This window comes from Oncorhynchus keta, chromosome 14, assembly GCF_023373465.1.
Source record: "Oncorhynchus keta strain PuntledgeMale-10-30-2019 chromosome 14, Oket_V2, whole genome shotgun sequence".
Taxonomy (NCBI): Eukaryota; Metazoa; Chordata; class Actinopteri; order Salmoniformes; family Salmonidae; genus Oncorhynchus; species Oncorhynchus keta.
Genome location: NC_068434.1, coordinates 44,183,216 through 44,200,799, shown reverse-complemented (window position 1 = coordinate 44,200,799; position 17,584 = coordinate 44,183,216). Strand labels below are relative to the sequence as shown.

Here is a 17,584-nt window from a genome sequence, read left to right as displayed (position 1 = left end):
GCACACACTATACTACATTTCCCATAATGGACTAATATTGCGCATGCTGACTCGTCGATACGTGATGACGCAATTTCTGTCTTGTTGGAACTGCAAGGTGATTTCATCAGGAAAAGAGAGTAGTCATACTTGAGAGTGTACTCTACATACAGTAACGGCGAATAGAAAACGAATATAGCTTCACTGATTCACTCGAATGCTATTGCAACTTGTCAGGCAGTATACTGAGAAAGGTAAGTATATTTGAGACATGATAAATGAATGCTATTTCTTTTATTAATAAACGAACACATACAACAACGACCACGCCCTCAGCAATATTTGCACAGATGAATCTGTCGTGATGGCACATTATTAACGTTATAACGTTAGCTGCTGTCAGTTTAAACATGTGTAAAGCCGTGGTGTGCAGTTTATGACCATCGATTCTTTATATTTTATGGAAATGCTATGTTCAGTTATTTGTCAAATTTGGTAGGTCATGGAACATGCATTGGCTAGTCAACTATGCAGTTGTGTTGTGTATGGCAAGCGAACTCTTGATTAGCTAACTAACTAGCCTAACGTTACCTACTAACCCTTGTGTCTGCACTGTCAGTACATTATGTTTCTATGATAACAATGCTCTTTCTTGTAGTTAACGAAAGCTAGATAAACTAGGCCGGCAACAATGTATCTGGCTGTTACCAAGCAAGCTTGCTAACTAACCATTGGCCTACTGAGCACAAACTGGTTTACATTTATTTGTGAGCTCGATTTTTCGCAGCAACAGTTCATATCAAATGTGAGTACTTCATCCAGATTTGAAGTGCAATATTATCACGAACATTTTATGCCGCGTTCATATACTAGTCTGAATTAGGAAACTCGGAAATCTCCGACTTGCTAACTGGTTGTATTTATTCGCCTTCCGCGTTCAACGAATCAGCAAATCGGACCTTTCCGAGTTTCTTAGTTCCGACTTGCATATGAACGCGGCAGGTAGACTTTCTTGTTTTGTTGCTTCTCATGTGACAAAGGGGGAAGTGGGCGGGGCGATGTATAAGAATGAGGTCATTGATGGGAGCGCGCAGCTGTATACTGGGTGGGGGCTGCCGAACACTAGTGACTGGTGTCAATTCTCACTTTAGTCTCTCTCCAGAATTTCTCATGTCCAGAATTGACATGTTAGAGAATTTAAAATGAAACATACAGTTATTGGGTAGGATATTCCTATATATTTGCCTTTTTATTTGAACAAGAATGAGTTCAGTCAAAAGTATCTTATCACACATCATTGAACTGAACCTGCCCCCAAACCAAAGTCTTATATTTCCTGATTGTAATGGTGACATTGCTGATTCTGTTTTCCCAGATGTCAGTCACTGAGGATCTTCCTGATATGGATGGAGTGGATCTTCTGGGGATCCTGTGCCAGTATGGAGAGACTGGAGCCGACGATCCCTTTTTCACAGATGGGAATGGGCTAGAAAACTGGCTCGCCGAGCAAGATGTATGTCTCCCACTTAGGAATAACACTGTTTTATGTTTGCTAACCAATAGGCTAATAGAGTTTTGTAATTGTCAGGGAACGAACCATTAACCTAGTAAAGCAGAATCATTTATTTTATTTTACATCAATAATGTGATAAACTTCCTTATAGTGCTGAGCGATTAACTGAAATATCAGTTATTTTTTAGATTTTTTTTTAACAACTAACTGTACCCTAGTAATTAACTACAATAACCATAATCCATTGCGCGCCTGCTTAAACTTGTCTGGTCTGAACGGAGCAGACACAGAGACTGAGAGAACGTGCGATCGACAGGGATATAAAGCAGTTCCTTCATGAGCATGAAAATACATTATCTAAGTAATTGACAGTTGGTATTCAGAAGTCATATTTACTTTGATCTACTAAAATAGTGATTTTGTCAGACAGCATAGGCAGCAGCGCTATAGAGATGAGATGATGACTTGGATATGAAATAATAGTAATTAAAAAATATTTTATTAATGTAAAGTAATTTGACTAAATGATGGATTCATGTGATAAGCAGTAATGGGCAACCACTACCATCATGGGACTTTTATTCATTATTTTATAAAGTGTTACAGCATTCAACCCACATAATGCAAAGTGCATTTAATATTTAAAAAAATATCAACATCGAAAACCCTGATTATCTTTTTATAATCGACCGAAACGACTTCGAAAAGCACTAATTGCTCAACACTACTTACTTACTTTAAAGCAGAATAACAATTTTTCACATTTTCTCTTTGTGGAATAAACAGTCATTGAATGGACACCAACATCCTGCTGTGTTTGTTGTAGATGCTGACAGGCATGGACACTGAGGACTTCCTGTCCAGCCTGCTGGAGGGAGAAGACAACATGGCTGCCTCGTGTGCTTCACACTCTCCACTGGGCAGCGACAGCGGCATCTCTGATGACAGCAGCACTGGGGGCGTAGTTGGACAGAACTTCCTGGCCTGTCCCAGCCCCCAGGGGAGTGACAGTGATACCGCACCCAGCCCAGGGTACTCCCAGCCAAGCCCGGGCTACTCCGACAGTCCCCTGATGGCCCTGGAGCTCCAGGCTGAGAGCCCTGAAGCCCTGGCTGTGCAAACGGACCACAGCTATTCTCTACTTCAGGGAGGAGACATGAATGCTCTACAGAGTGTGAGGGCTGAGAAGCCTGACATGGATGTCTTTATTGATCTGGGTAAATGTTGATCTAGACCTTTATACTTGTCTAGCAGGTTCATAGCTTTGGGTGGTATGAATAGTTGCATGACATCAAATTGGCTCTTGACAATTCAACTAATTGGATAGTTTGTTGGTAGTTTGAGCGTCTACAGGCTAACTGTAGACTAATTTTAGGGTGGCTTTGCAAATGAAGAGGTTCCCAGGTGTGACCGTACACAACACACACACACTAGCCCAGCTGGTCATGAATCGTGAATAATGTAGCACACCAGCCAATCAACTATTGTAATGGGGAATTTCCAGGTGAAACAAAAGGAGAGCAGTCGTTGATCAAATCTATCCGAAATCAATCTGGTTTATTACAAGTTGCAACAGGCAGGGAGACACCTCCAGAACAGAAGCAGAGAAAATGTCTAGCTGGCCTCTTGGAGACATGCCATTTTTAATTGTAATCAGACGGTACCAAGTGGTCTGTAAGCGCCAGCTGAGAGCCTTTTAGGAAGTCAAAATCGAATGCAGTAATGTTGTCAGCTGCTACAGAATCACAGTTTCACAGAATACAATAATAATCTGTCCTCTGTCCTTGTACCTCCAGTCTGGTGTCTATCCCTATCAACAGAACCTTACTTTAACAGAACACTGGAAATCATGTGTATTACAGAAAAGCGAAAACTTAAATATGTTAAGTATTGTGTTAATCACTCTTAACTGAATATGAACTTTATTCATCTTAAATATTCCCATTAAAACTATAAAGATCAGTTAGACTCGCACCACCTAATTCCAGCTATCTCTTCTATGTTTTGGGGATTAAGTCTAGCAGATTTTGAGTCCAGTCACTAGACACCTAGTAAGGTGTGAGAACTTTACTGTTCATGTGAACAGAAAAAAATGAATATGTTGTGTTTTTGCGCTCTCCTGTTCATCAGACGACCTGGACAGTGAGGGGATGGAAGTGGAACAGATCTATTCAAGTGAAGAACTTCCCTGTTCTCTCGCCATAGAGGACTCTACACAGAACAACAAAGCTGACCTGGTAAGTTTCACATAATCAAATGAATATATTATAGACGAGGAAACAAGATGATCAAGTCTCGGAAGATGTCATCCGGAAAGGCTGTTTTTGTTTTGTTGACGAAGAGGAGGCGAGGAGCCTTGCCCAATGTGGTACAAAAAACAATGGCAGTACATATCCTGTTGTATCGCATGTCTGTTTGCAGTAACTTCTTTGGTGTAGTATCGCAAATGGAAGTGGCAGTTTCACCATTAAACTTATTGCCAAACTCATTGTTTTAGTAAGAATGGCATTGATTGTACATTATTTGAGTACACCAGGGTTCCCCAACCGACTGGCTGAATTTGGCCTGTGGGTGGTTTTATTTGCCCCCCCCCCCAACATGAACAACTATTTAAAACTGTAACAACACCAGGAAATTGTATCAAAGTTATTTTAATTTTGAAAATCTGTTTCCAAGTATTCCCACGCATAACAGAGAGATTGTATACAAATGTAAGCATGGTTTGAAATGTTTTAGTCAAATATCTGTTTGGCCTTGTGGTCAATTTTCAGTCTCAATCATTCAAATGTATTTATAAAGCCCTTTTTACATCTGCAGATGTCAGAAAGTGCTTAGCCAGAAACCCAGCCTAAAAACCCCAAACATCAAGCAAGCAAGCAATGCAGATGTAGAGAGAACAGTGGCTAAGAAACCTAGGAAGAAATCTAGAGGAACCAGGCACTGAGGGGTGGACAGTCCTCTTCTGGCTGTGCCGGATTCCGATTTTATAAGAGTACATGACCATTAAGGCCAGAGTGTTCAAATGTTCATAGATGACCAGCAGGGTCAAATAATAAGATAATGTGTGCGAACATTTTGTTAATGTACTCCAGGGATCATTTAACTAGTAGATTCAGCAAATGATTTGTAATTATGTTCTGGCCCCCTGACCAGCCGCTCGAGAACATAATCGGCCCGCGGCTGCTAGTTATTATCCCTGGAGGACATGAACAAAATGTAATCTCACAAGACATAATCTTTGTGGCAAAGTGGTGTACGTGTGGCCTTGAGCAGATCTTCAGCACATCTCATTAAAAAAATCAAAATGTTTTTCTTCCCTTTAGTTCCAGTTCAAGGAGATTGTTCTGACTGATGAGGAAAGGAGACTTCTCACTAAGGAAGGAGCAACCATACCGTCCTGCATGCCTCTTACTAAGGTCATTTTCTCCATTGATTTATTACAAATACTTGTTGACGCGCTGGAGACCAACCTAGAAACCATTGCAAACATTGAGCTAATTGGCATTCAGGGAGCACCCCTTAAAAAATGACAGCCAGGGAGGGTGTGACACAATCTACCCAATTTGTTGCTACTTTAGAGTGTTGAGCTTGCTATTATGAAGGCAAAATCTATCATATGAGGCTGGTGGGAGGAGCCATAGGAGGATGGGCTCATTGTAATGGCTGAAATGGAATAAATGGAATGGTATCAAACATATGGAAACACGTTTGACTCTATTCCATTACAATGAGCCCATTCTCACCAGCCTCCTCTAATCTATGTTTCATATTTGGCCAGCGGACAGAAAATGTCTATTAAATAATAGACATCTCTCCTGCACGCACGTTTGACTACAGCGTAATTATTTGTTGACCCTTTTTCAAAATGAGAAAAAAATAAATAAAACCCTGCAGAATCACTTCCAATCAAACCAAATGAGAAACCGTCCCAGATAGCTTGTTTGGCTCCAGCAGTGTGACGGCAGACTTCTCCTCAGCACTGTGTACTATCCGCTCAATCATGTCAAGCATGTGATGGGTAACCATTCCTCCTCTGTCTTTGTCGCAGGCGGAGGAGAGGACCCTGAAGAGGGTGAGGAGGAAAATCCGCAACAAGCAGTCGGCCCAGGAGAGTAGGAAGAAGAAGAAGGTGTACGTGGACGGCCTGGAGAACAGGTGAGAGAACGAATGGCGAGATCTCTGAAAATGAATTGAAAGCCAGCACACACTACTAATAAAGTATTAGTCATCGCATGATTGATTTCACCATTTCACTTCACCAATGTTTAGCCTGTTATGTCTTCGTCGGGTCAAAAGGTGTTTGTGTGTCTGTGTTAAGTAGAGTTTGATTGGTTGATTGACTGAGTCATTGCTGATTGGTGCCTAGGGTTTCCATCTGCACCGCTCACAACCAGGAGCTGCAGAAGAAGGTCCAACAACTGCAGAAACAAAACATGTAAGACACCACTGCTGTTATCATGATTAATGGAATGAATGTTGTTATGATGAGTATCAGAGAATGAACGTTTGTAGACTAATATTGAGAAAATGTCCAATGGGTATTATTATTCTCCCCTGTCTAGGTCTCTGATAGAGCAGCTAAGGAAATTGCAGTCCATGATGAAGATGTCAACCATGAAGACAACCACCACCAGCACCTGTGTCATGGTAAGAGGACTAATACAGAGTAGATCTAGTAGCAAAACTAGTACTGATGGACTCCCACATACAAGTTTACGTCTGCAGATGTATCTTGTTGACATTTTGGTTGTCAACCTTTTTCAAATTGAAGTTCAACTTTAACATGGTGGGTGCTACATCCTGCTCTTTCAGGTTGCCAGCTCAGCCTGTGTTGACATTTTTATAGCTTCAACTGTTTGGGACATGATAGCCCGACCCTGATTGAGGCTTGCTTGTGGTTTCATATGGTGCTCAAGGAGTGCCTGCCTGTACTGTACTAGTGTATTTTATGTAAGTGTTCTATTGAGGCCAACACAACTTTGACTACCCATTATTTTGTCCCACTGCCAAACAATGGTATGTTGGAAACATAAACCAACAAGTACTTCCGCTTCGGTTAACAAAAGACGAGTGCTGCTTGGGTCCGTAATGATGAGAATTATATTTCTTATACAAAACAAGGTTACTTTAGCATAGAAAAACAAATTGAATATATATATTTTTTAAATTACACAGTAAAATACTTTTTGCGTTCATCTTTGTTGACCGATGTACCTCATCTACTGGGTTTGTAAATCTGGGTCGCACACACCACAACAACTTTCTTATGCTTTTTTTTCTCTTCTCTGCTCAGGTGTTCCTGCTGTCTTTCTGCCTCATCATCTTCCCCTCTGTCAACCCGTTTGGCCGCAGCCCTGGACAGAAGGAGATATACACCCCCTCTTCCGGTAAGTCAGGAGAGAAGTGTCGTCTGAAATGCTAAGGCTATGTCTAAACTATGAATAACATGTTATTCTGTTGAAAACAACATTCATTTAGAGCACAAAGAATAGCTATGTATACAACAATAAATCACATCTAAAATTGTTCACAAATATTTCCTGTCTCTTCCAGTTAAGGTGCTGTATGAAACATTGTGTAAGAATGCAGAATATGTTAAAAAGCCTTTTCCCTTTGAACTGTAGTTGTGTCCAGGACCTTGCGTTCCGTGGCTGTTGATGACACCCCAGACCCCTTGCCCTTGGCTTACTCTGAGCCTGTGGAGGAAACTGACAGCGCTGAGCCGCCCCCTCTCAGCCTCCTCCTAGTGGCCAAGGTAGAGAACCCCAAGGCAATGTTCACTGGAGGCCAGAACCACACACCGGACTACCAGAAGGTGGAGCAGTCGGAAACGGAGAGCGGAGTCAACAGCAACTCGTCTGCAGACTTCCCCAAACCAGGTCAAAACGAGCTGAAGCCGGGGTCTGGGCCCGGGGGCCTGCAGGAGGGATCCAGAGATCCAGTGGGAACGCCTGTGGCCTACGAGGTTCCAGGGACCAAGGAAAACTGGATCGACAGGAAGCCAACGTCCATCATTATACAGCAACACCGCTCGGATGAGATGTAGACAGATAAGAGCCAGATTTGAATCAACTAACAGAGGGAGGAAGCGGGCTAGGATGAAGGGGGCGAATCAAAGGTTTCAGTTGTTATTGATAATGTTGATTGAAACCCGGTGGGAAAAGGGTAGTAGATGTTCTGTTATGACAGTAATCCTCTATCTGTTCCTCCTTCTCCTGGTGATACTACTGTTCCTCTTTGAGCACTTTGTTCTGATGTTCCGTTCCAGTGGTAGAATGGACTACTGAGATTTCCATTGTTATGCGCTAGCCTCTCATCGGGAGGGGGGTGAAGTACACTATGAAAGGGAATAGTCATCTGTTGAAATCGCTTGACTGCTGAAGACTTTAAAACACATTCTCTCTTGAAAAACAAAATGATTAGTTCTTGCCATCTGTGTTTTCGTGTCTCCAACGGGTCTAGTTGCTAAGCACTTTGCTAGCGAATGACCAATTCCTTTCATAGCGCATGTCTAGTCCTCTTGCTTGTTTACTTTGCACATTCAGCATCCATAGTGTAAATGTATACTCATGATGCTAGCTTAGTGGTTGATCTGTCTGTATACTCTGCTTTAGACATTGCAGGACATTTGGCCATTTGGATTTTGTGGACATCTCTTGGTATTTTCCTTGTAACAAGGGTTTTCATGCTTTCTTTTGTATTTTCTTTGTTTTGCTTTTAGCTTGTTGACAAATGTAAACGACTGAAAATGGGAGTGCTCTGGAATTAGTCCCCATTTTCCAGTGCCAGTGACGGAACTGTGACTAGTTTTGACCTTTTTAGGTAGGAGCTGTTTGAGTCCTTTATCCAGTGGTTCTCTCTCTGGACCTACAGTATGTTTACCCCTGTAAACCTCTGGACATCTTTTTAAGTGTATGTCATATGGAGAGGTGAACATTTTTTTTTTCAAAAATCTATTAGCTATGTTAATTCATTGTTGCAGTATAACTATACTCAAGTGTAATGACCTGTCAGTTCATTCAGTGAGGCATTTTTGTTGTCTTTTTTTCTTCAGTTCAGTGAATTATAAAATCTAAATGGTATTGGAACTCTTTGTTATTTTTGATAAGTCAAAGAAGAGATTTAGATGTAGATTAATCATGTTGAAAAGAAGCACTGATATGCCATAGTCCGAAATTGGAATGTAAATAGGCTGGAATGATTGTAATGTTCATTTTTAACAATTAATGTATGACATTAAACTTCACTATTAAAAGTCCCTTTTTTAAAAAAAAATGGTTTTATTAAGGATTGTCATGAGTTTGGTGCTACTGTCCATGGTGCTCAAATATTGCTTACAATGTGTGCTGTTTCTTTGTGCAGAAATTGGTGTTACCACAGTTTGTTAGATCTAGCTATATGTTTTTCTGGGGATTTTCCCAAGGTCTAGTTCATAGGTTGGCAACTCTGTTCCTGAAGTGTCGCACTTAGGCCAGTGATGGACTAAATTCATCACACCTGGTCTTCCAAATCGGTTAAATCAAAAACAAGAAATGGTCTAGTTGTGTAAACCATGTTTTGCTCAAGTTTAGTTGGCAATCTTCAATACAAAATGCTCATGGAAATGGTTTCTTCGTTTTGAAGTCAATTACTTGAGGTATGAGGTTATTTCCGTCTCATGAGATAGGTTTGTTAAAATATAGGCTACATTATTGGGTCATCATGGAAATGTTATGAAAGTCATGGCCACTGCAAGCTATAGAAGCTGAGCAAGATGCTCATTTGGTATCATCCATCAAAATGGTAGAGGTAGAGGCTTCTCAGCCCACCCAGTCCGCAGCAGCACAAGCCTGCGTGGAGGCAGGAGGAGACACCCGGGCTGCAAAGCTCAATGTCAAATGTCTTCTAAATAAATTAGGGTTTTTAACTAACATTGACGACTTCCTCTTATAAGTTGGTTAAGTTTTTGTTTTAGTAAATAGGGAATTGACAGCCATTGGGTCTAACAGTTAGACATTCAATTCCACCTCCATCAGTCCTCTGCATACTACAATTACATGCAATTTTTGAATAGTATAAATGTGTTCAGACATCTGCAAATTGTTAGCCTGAGTGCCAGTCTGTGCTATCATGCCAAAACAATCCCTGTCACTCATTGTCATACCAAAATTGAGCAAGTTTTAGTGCACTTTGACTGTAGAGTGCAAGAGCACAAACAGATCTGGGGCCAGGCTAGCAGATCTGGGCCCCTCATTTTAAACAATTGTACTTCACATGTTTCAAAGATGGGATGCATGTCGAAAGGGATGGAGTGAAGAAGAAGGTATGTTGATAGATGCTGGAATATTTGAGTGGTTGGAGGGGTGGATGGAAGTATAGGATAGTGTGTGATAGCATCATTGATTCATCACTTACAACAGAAGAGTGAATAACAGCACATGGTCACCACCTTCTATAAGGAATAAATGACTCATAATAGAGTCATCATGAGTCTTTGTTATTCAACAACTCTATGTCTGGCAATGTAGGGTAAAGGTCATTCTCATTTACTACCACCGGGTGGCGACTTCTGCACAGTTTTGTAAGAGCTCTGCTACCCGATTGGAGCCTGACAGCCCTGACATATGAGGGTTAGGGCATGGTAGGGCCAGTTTATTTCATCAATAACTAGGCTACAGGCAGGGCTCGGGTATAATTGAATTGATCGCTAACATTTTGTAGTTGAGCCATTTGCTTGTGCTTTGCTGTGTAGTACAGTGATATCTGACTAAGATCACAACATGGTGTCAGAAGCACATAAACCTCGTCAAATATACAACAGGAGAGATTATCTCACAGAAAATAATAATGTTCCTTGAGTTTTGTCAGAGTTTAGGGTGACGAAAAGTAGCTGACAGCTAACTGCCGTCTCATGTCTCTTCATTGAGCAGAGCAGCCCAAGCAGAGCCTGTTGCTATGGAAACTCACAGACTCAGAGCAGCCATGAGCAGAGTGCATGCAGAGTGAGTTGTGCGCAGGGAGCGAGTGACAGACAGATCGGAGCAGTTTATGGATATACTCATGGAGGAAGTTATTTCTGATTTAGAGCGTCTGGCAGGGCAGGGCCAGGCCTTAAATTTGGCAGAAGCAATCCGGTCTTGGTAGGGTAGGGCCTTAAAGTCACGGGCATGGGTAGGGCTTAAAATTCATGCCCGTGTAGGGCTCAACTGTTTTAGCCATCCTTTGACGAAGGGGCAACACTGTTTTAAATTGTGCCTGCCTATGTAGGCCTATTGTAAGGCCTGTATCAGATCTAGTAATAGTCACTGTATTATAACAAGTTTCACAATCATATGTATTATCTAACTTTCTATTGTTAGTCCTAGTAGAGTGAAGTACCTATAGGATTGGCCATGAATTGTATTCCAATTCCAATTTCAGTGCTGAGTAGCCTAGGCCAGAGCTAATAGTTCATGAGATGGCCTATCAAGTCGTTATTCATAGGCGACTCTGACAGATGAGTAAAAAGGGAGTGTGGATAGCAGACAAATAGTTGATAACTGTTAATGAGCTAGTATGTCGAATCTTTCAACGAGCTGTCAGACGTATCAATCAAAACCATTCATCAGAATGATAAAAGAGTGAAAGGGCCAGCCCGCACCACTCCAAATCCCTGTTTATACCTGGTTCTAACATGCATCCTTTGTCCTGATTTTGTTTTCATTCTGATTTTTCCCACATGTCCAGACAGGTTTAGACAATTAAAAGACACATTTGTGCAATTAAAAAAACACACTGTGGTCTGATTGTGATTAGATCTTGCCTGACCACCTTCGCTTACAAGTGAAGACGGATATGGACAGTGAAACCATTTAAATAATCATTATCCACCTTCTACAATCATTGAGGGGTGGCACAATTGACTTATGGCATCAATAGGTGTCTTAAAATAAATAAATAAATATTATTTTGTAAGAAAAGCTGTCAAATAATTTGCATACAGGGAGGGACCAGGATGTGGGTCACAATGTGGTCACAATGTTGGGCACAGTGTACGGATAAGAGACACATTTTAGTACCATGTGCACATATTTCTGAAAATGTGGGCACAATCAGAATGTGGACAAGATAAGAACAAAGGAAGCATGTTTAGAACCAGGTAAGAACGAGGCTTTAGTGAGCACGTGCATCTGTCCGCAGCTGTTGCAGTAGCTGTTGCAGTTACACACACACCCTGACTCCCCCCCGGCCCCACTTCCCCCCGCCCCCACTCTCATCCTGAAAGAACAGGAGGCAGGTGGGGCACGCGCCATTATTCTGACAGCGGCTGTTGTCTTGGCGATAAATCGCCACGCGCCAAGACGGGCAATTATGTTCTTGCGCCTCAGATGCAAAACACTGGCGTGTGCCGCGTGCAAGCTGTTCTCTTCCGCTTGTCATTTCTCCGTAAAAAAACGAACAAAAAAAACGTCTTTCACTTGGCTGCTCAGATACGTATTGGAACCAATAACACATTTGGGAAAATAGATAAGGCACACATTTTATGTTTAACGTTGCTGCAAGTAGCCCAGATACCAAAAGCCTTTACAACTTTTGGTATTGGATCAATTGCAAACCAATAAGGCATTATTACCTATCAATACTAAACAGCCCTAAAGAAACGAATTATGCATGACCTCCATTTTGTCTTATAAGAGACAATACAATGTAGGCTTCACATGCCCAGTGAGTGCATGTCAATTTTAATACCGTAACTGAACAAAGAGTACAGGTTGGGAGCTTTATTCAGTTCTGCAAGTTTCATTAGTTTCAAGTCTGCGCCCCATAGCCTGTTTTCTGTGAGGTGTTTTCAAATTGATATAAAAGGGGAAATTTCAGTTTTGCACAGTGCTGATGTTGGATGTTGGCAGCGAGCCAAGGCAAAAGTCAATGAAGGTGGGGGGGATTTCTTGTGATATTGTAATCCTGCCCCACGTGGGGTTGTCAACAAGCGCAACTGTAACACACAGGGACATTTGGCTCCGCACATACCCAAAGCCAATCACAACCGTCAGCGGGGGAAAACCACGCCTCTTGCCGAGAAACTCCGCTGACCTGCTATATAACAACTGCAACGCTGCTAGAGCCCAGAATAACGCAAGAGCTGCCGGTGAATTGTAAGCCTGTATCTATCTATCAATTATTGAACAAGCCCGATATACACTTGGATTATAATCATGACTCTGGAACTGGAAGAGATCCGTGGACAGGAGAGCGCACTCGATACCACCGATAGGTAAATAGCCTACACATTTTACAAAAGAATGCAAACCTACTGCAGTTGGAACCTTTTGATACTGTGTTACTATGTAATGACAGTGTGCAGAGATTAATAATATATATTTTTCTCTTCAGACTGCAAATTGCAGGCACGGCCCTGGAGGAGCTGTTGGTGTCTGCAAAGAAACAGGACTATCTTACGGTGGGAGTCTACGAGTCTGCCAAAGTTATGAATGTGTAAGTACACTCCTAATTGTTTTTGTCATGCACTAAGTATTCATGCTCCGATGTATGGCGTAGTGTACAATTACAGAATAGGACCCGCTTCTAAACTGCCTCTCATGTTTATTTCAACAGTGACGCAGACAATGTGGCATTCTGCGTTCTGGCGACAGACGAGGAGTACGAATGCGACATCGCGCTCCAGATCCACTTCACCCTCATCCAGGCTTTCTGCTTCGATAACGACATCAACGTGGTGCGCGTAAACGATATCGAGCGCCTGGCTGACCTCGTGGGCACGGACGAAACTGGGGAACCCAAGGACGCCCATTGCATTCTTGTCACGGTACGTCCTGGTCTACATGCTTGATCACGAGTCATCCAGTCAGCATGTTTTACCCATAGCTCTTGCTGATAGTGGCCGCCCTGAGCGCTGACAAAGCAATAAGCATGTCACTCATTCAATCTAATTCTAGATGATATAGAGTAGCTGTCTATCTGATGTGTTTGTCATGATTCTAATTCCTGCTCCCTCTCTCGTCCTCACAGAGCCCTGGTGCTGAGTCGTGGAAAGACCCTGCTTTGGACAAACTGCATCTGTTCTGTGAGGAGAGCCGCAGTGTGTATGACTGGGTTCCCACCATCACCCTCCCTGAACGCTGAACAACTACACCCTCTGCATGCTTCATTTGACGATGATGAAGATGACGAAGAAAGCATCAAATAAATCGGAAACCTCAGGGTTTGAAGCCTGCCTGTCTATTGGAATATAAGGCTGTGGCTGTAACCAAGGACCCAGAGTGCAGTGTGGGAAGGCAGTGTGGTTCTGGATTACTCATGTGGACTGGCCCAGGTGTATGTGGACTGGGCCCATGTCATGTCATGAAATCCCAGATCAGGATAGGGACTTGAACTGGAATGAACTCTGAAGTACACGGAGACAGGTCATGACCCTATAGCTGCCCTGGCTAAGGTCAAGAGTTAGGGGTGAACTGAGGGGATGGTCAGAGAAAGAGAGAGGAGGAGGGAGGAGGAGGTGGACTTGTGAAAGTGTGAAACATGGCTGGATGTGAGGTGGTTTTGTTGTAGCAGAAAGAGATGTGGAAGAAGACAGACTTCAAAAAGGTTCTCAGAAGAGAAAGGAAAATATTGGACTTCATTTTTTAAGTTTTACAAAGACACTGGGGAGTGCTCGGATTGAAACTCAGAGACAATAACTTTCTTAAAATGATGCAAGCTGTTCTTATGGCCTACCACTGAATGAACTTGGCAAACATCAATTTGTTGGACTATGAATTGTATTGATTATTTTACTGCCATTCTGTTTGTTATGAAACTGTAAACACATTTTACACAATTTCTTAATAAATGCTTTAAACTTTACCCAAGTTCTATGCTGTGATTTGAAAAAAAAAAAAATTGTTCTGTGCAGCAATCTCCAGTGATGCGCAGTTTGCACTCACTTGACCCTGTCTCTGATGGAGTGGAATCTGATAGGATGAACCTGCTGCAGAGTGGCATCTGATTGGAGATAGGTGAGGCAGGAAGTGTGGCACAAAGAACCTCAAAGGGGGGGGGGGTTGACGGAGAGAGTAAGAATAACTGGGTGACAGGTAGGAGGTAGTTGCAACACCAGCGGTTCAGACACAAGCTTTTTCAGGCAGGCAAGCAGTGACCTTTCCTCACCCATACACCAGCTGCTTACTGCAACAGCTTGCACAACCGCAGGAGCCAGCAACCAGGGCTGGGGGGGCCAGAGACGGGGGCGGGCTGGAGAAGAGGGGCTAGGAGCCTGTGCTTTAGAGGGCTCTCTTTGTCTCCAGAGCATGGCTTCTGCACTGTCAGCGAGGGGGCTGGTGGTGTGTGTGTAACCGGGGAAGTGTGCTAAACTGGATTTTCTTAATAAATCATGAAGTACAGTTGCACACATTTTGTTTCACTGAAGGGGATTGCACGCTGTTAGGAAACAGCAATGCACACTTGCACATCCTGAGTGACAGGTTTCCGAGATGCTATGGCTCTTGCGCACAAACACTATCGTAAAGCATTACACAAACCAAGGAAATATTCAAACTTCTTCAAAAGGGAAAGTGAGCACAGCTATTAGTAATTACCATGTGTATGCATGTGGTCTTTCCAGTAACACATGCATACCCACACGCCTTGACATGGTCTTGAAAGTCCGGGCTGGGGGCTGTGAGTTGGAAAGGGGCTCAGGCGGTCAGAGGAAAGGTGGATGTGGTGTAAGCCCTAAGCTGACAGTCAACACGTCCACATCAAAGAGTCTGAGTTAAGGGGAACACACACACACACACACACACACACACACACACACACACACACACACACACACACACACACACACACACTCTTCCTGTAAACACTCATCATGCTATTCTATGAGAAGAAGACCGCTAAACTGAGTTGAGATGAATAGAAGTCTAGTCAATAGGAATTCCCCCTGTCCATTAGTCACCGGACTAGAAGGCACTGGGCAGCCACTGCAATCCCTCCAATGTGTAGGAGTAGTACTTGTACATTTGCACTGCATTGGCTCGAGCAATTTACAGAAAGTGCATTCAGTTAAAGGGGAGTGAAACAACTATAGCACGACATTTCTTTGCTAGACTGAAAAGACAATATGTTTTGCAGTCAAAAATGATGTATGTTAATCTAAATAATCATGCTGTGTAAACCAATGACTGAAAGACATTCTCCCCCAAAATAACCCAGTGAGTCCATAAAACAAAGAAGTGTCTTAATGTGTTCATGTAAGCAGAATCGGACTATATTGCTGATGCTGGTTGTGTCTTGCTGTGCAGGTCCCTGTCTGATTAAAAAAACACTCTCCCTTGAAATAGTCTTGGCAACAAATTGCTCCCCAAAATGTGTTCTATCAAGACTATTTCCAGTGAATGTGGGGTTTTTCCTTCTTTCTTTTGCACCTTGCCCTGAAGCCAATAATTACTAAAGCCAAAAGTCTAGCACACCAGTCCTTGACTTTAGTCAACTTGTCTGAACTTTTATCACCATATAGAAATACGCAGAAATAGCAGCTCCTTGACTGCTCACACTTGACATATTTCTTTAAAAAAAAAAATGAAAAGCACTATTTCAGTCATGCCCCAAATAAAATAAATCTCATATCTTGGAGAAATATAAATGTTGAATGTATGTTAGTTAAACATTGCCTCGGTCAGTAGCATTCAATTGGTAATTGTTGGATAGCTCCTTGCCTTAGTTTACATGGGGCCATATACAATTGACTTTAACCCCCGTAGAGTCGATTGACGCGCCGGTGACGCACCATAACAACAACAACAACAACAACAACACCTATCAAAATCTGTCAGCCAGAGATATCAGCTGCATCTCAATCCATCACGTCTGCCAGTGTCGCACTTCTACATCTGAGGTGAAAGGTGGCAGAGCTAGAGCGGTGTTTGTCAGACCGTAAGACATCCCGAAAATCGGTCTTCTCACGTAAACGTCTGTAGCGTCCGAACGGTTTGGCTTGCAAGCTATTAATGACTCCTCTATGGAAAGGGGAGAGTCCTGTTTTGCTCTACGACCCCCACAAAGGAGACTTGTCTGAAGTCGGTACCATCGATGTGCCAACTTCTGTTTGGAGCATCCGAATCAACTTGGCTACAAACTAATGGGACCCCACTGTGGAAAGGGGATATTCTCACAAACACCATGGTGTTCTCCATTTTGCTCTATTATGCTCCCACAAGTGTCACGGGACACATTTATTTGAGCTTTAGTAGTAATGGCCAAAATCAATATTCTATCAAATCATTTTTAAAATATATTTTTGGGATTCCTAAAATTCTAAATCAAATAGCTAAACAATCCATAGCATGACCATCTTAAAACAATTCCATGTTTGCCTATGCCCCCCCCCCTCCCCTAACTTTATAGACTCTAAAGAATATGAAATGTCAGATCCTAGGTCAATAGGTCAATAAGCTACCTTCCTCGGAAATGAGATTGTATCTCAACAAGACTGACCTAAACCAATGTGAAATGAAGACAAAGGATCACTGCTACTGGTTGTGTGGAGAAACTGCATGGAGTCTCTCTACACGAGTCGACCCAGTTTAACTTTGTACCCAGAACAAAAACAACGTGTCTCTTTACAGGTGCACCATGGGGCCAGTGTGGAGAGGGAAGAAGGTTATTCTGGTTTGAATATAGAGCTCCAGCTGGAAAACAGAAAGACATGCTGTGTTCGTGGTTTTACGAACAGGTTCACCTCCTCGTGTTGCCTGATGTTCTCTTCCACTCGAAGCTCCCTGCAGCAACAGACCTTGTCAGAAGCCTGTTTATACCTGCTACTAAAGTCCTTTGTCCTGATCTTGTCCACATTCTGACTGAGCCCACATTTCTAGGCGTGTGTAGATGATTAAAAGACACATTGTGATCTGATTGTGATCAGATCTTCCTGACCACCTCTGGAGGTAGTCAGAAACGCATCGTGTCTGGATATCTTGTGTAGACAGATCTGGACAGTGAAACCATTTAAATCATCATTATCTAAAGGTCTAAAGTCATTGACAGGAGACGCCATTGACGTGGGGCATCAACATGTCTTAAAATAAATCAATATTATTTTGAAAGAATATCTGTTAAATCATTTGCAGGGAGGGA

The 17,584-nt window shown here is 42.5% G+C and overlaps 2 protein-coding genes across 2 annotated transcripts; both read left to right on the top strand.

Annotated features, from left to right (window-relative positions):
- Positions 1-64: 64 nt before the first annotated feature.
- On the top strand, positions 65-8,767 carry creb3l3l (cAMP responsive element binding protein 3-like 3 like). Its single transcript, XM_035786192.2, has 10 exons — positions 65-233; positions 1,355-1,492; positions 2,319-2,709; positions 3,623-3,729; positions 4,816-4,908; positions 5,541-5,647; positions 5,859-5,927; positions 6,055-6,139; positions 6,786-6,879; positions 7,117-8,767. The coding sequence occupies exons 2-10, from the start codon at positions 1,355-1,357 to the stop codon at positions 7,536-7,538; spliced, it is 1,506 nt and encodes a 501-aa protein (XP_035642085.1). The 5' UTR covers positions 65-233; the 3' UTR covers positions 7,539-8,767.
- Positions 8,768-12,559: 3,792 nt separating this feature from the next.
- On the top strand, positions 12,560-14,314 carry gadd45ga (growth arrest and DNA-damage-inducible, gamma a). The gene is made up of 4 exons (XM_035786191.2): positions 12,560-12,725; positions 12,845-12,946; positions 13,067-13,277; positions 13,481-14,314. The coding sequence occupies exons 1-4, from the start codon at positions 12,667-12,669 to the stop codon at positions 13,592-13,594; spliced, it is 486 nt and encodes a 161-aa protein (XP_035642084.1). The 5' UTR covers positions 12,560-12,666; the 3' UTR covers positions 13,595-14,314.
- Positions 14,315-17,584: the final 3,270 nt, after the last annotated feature.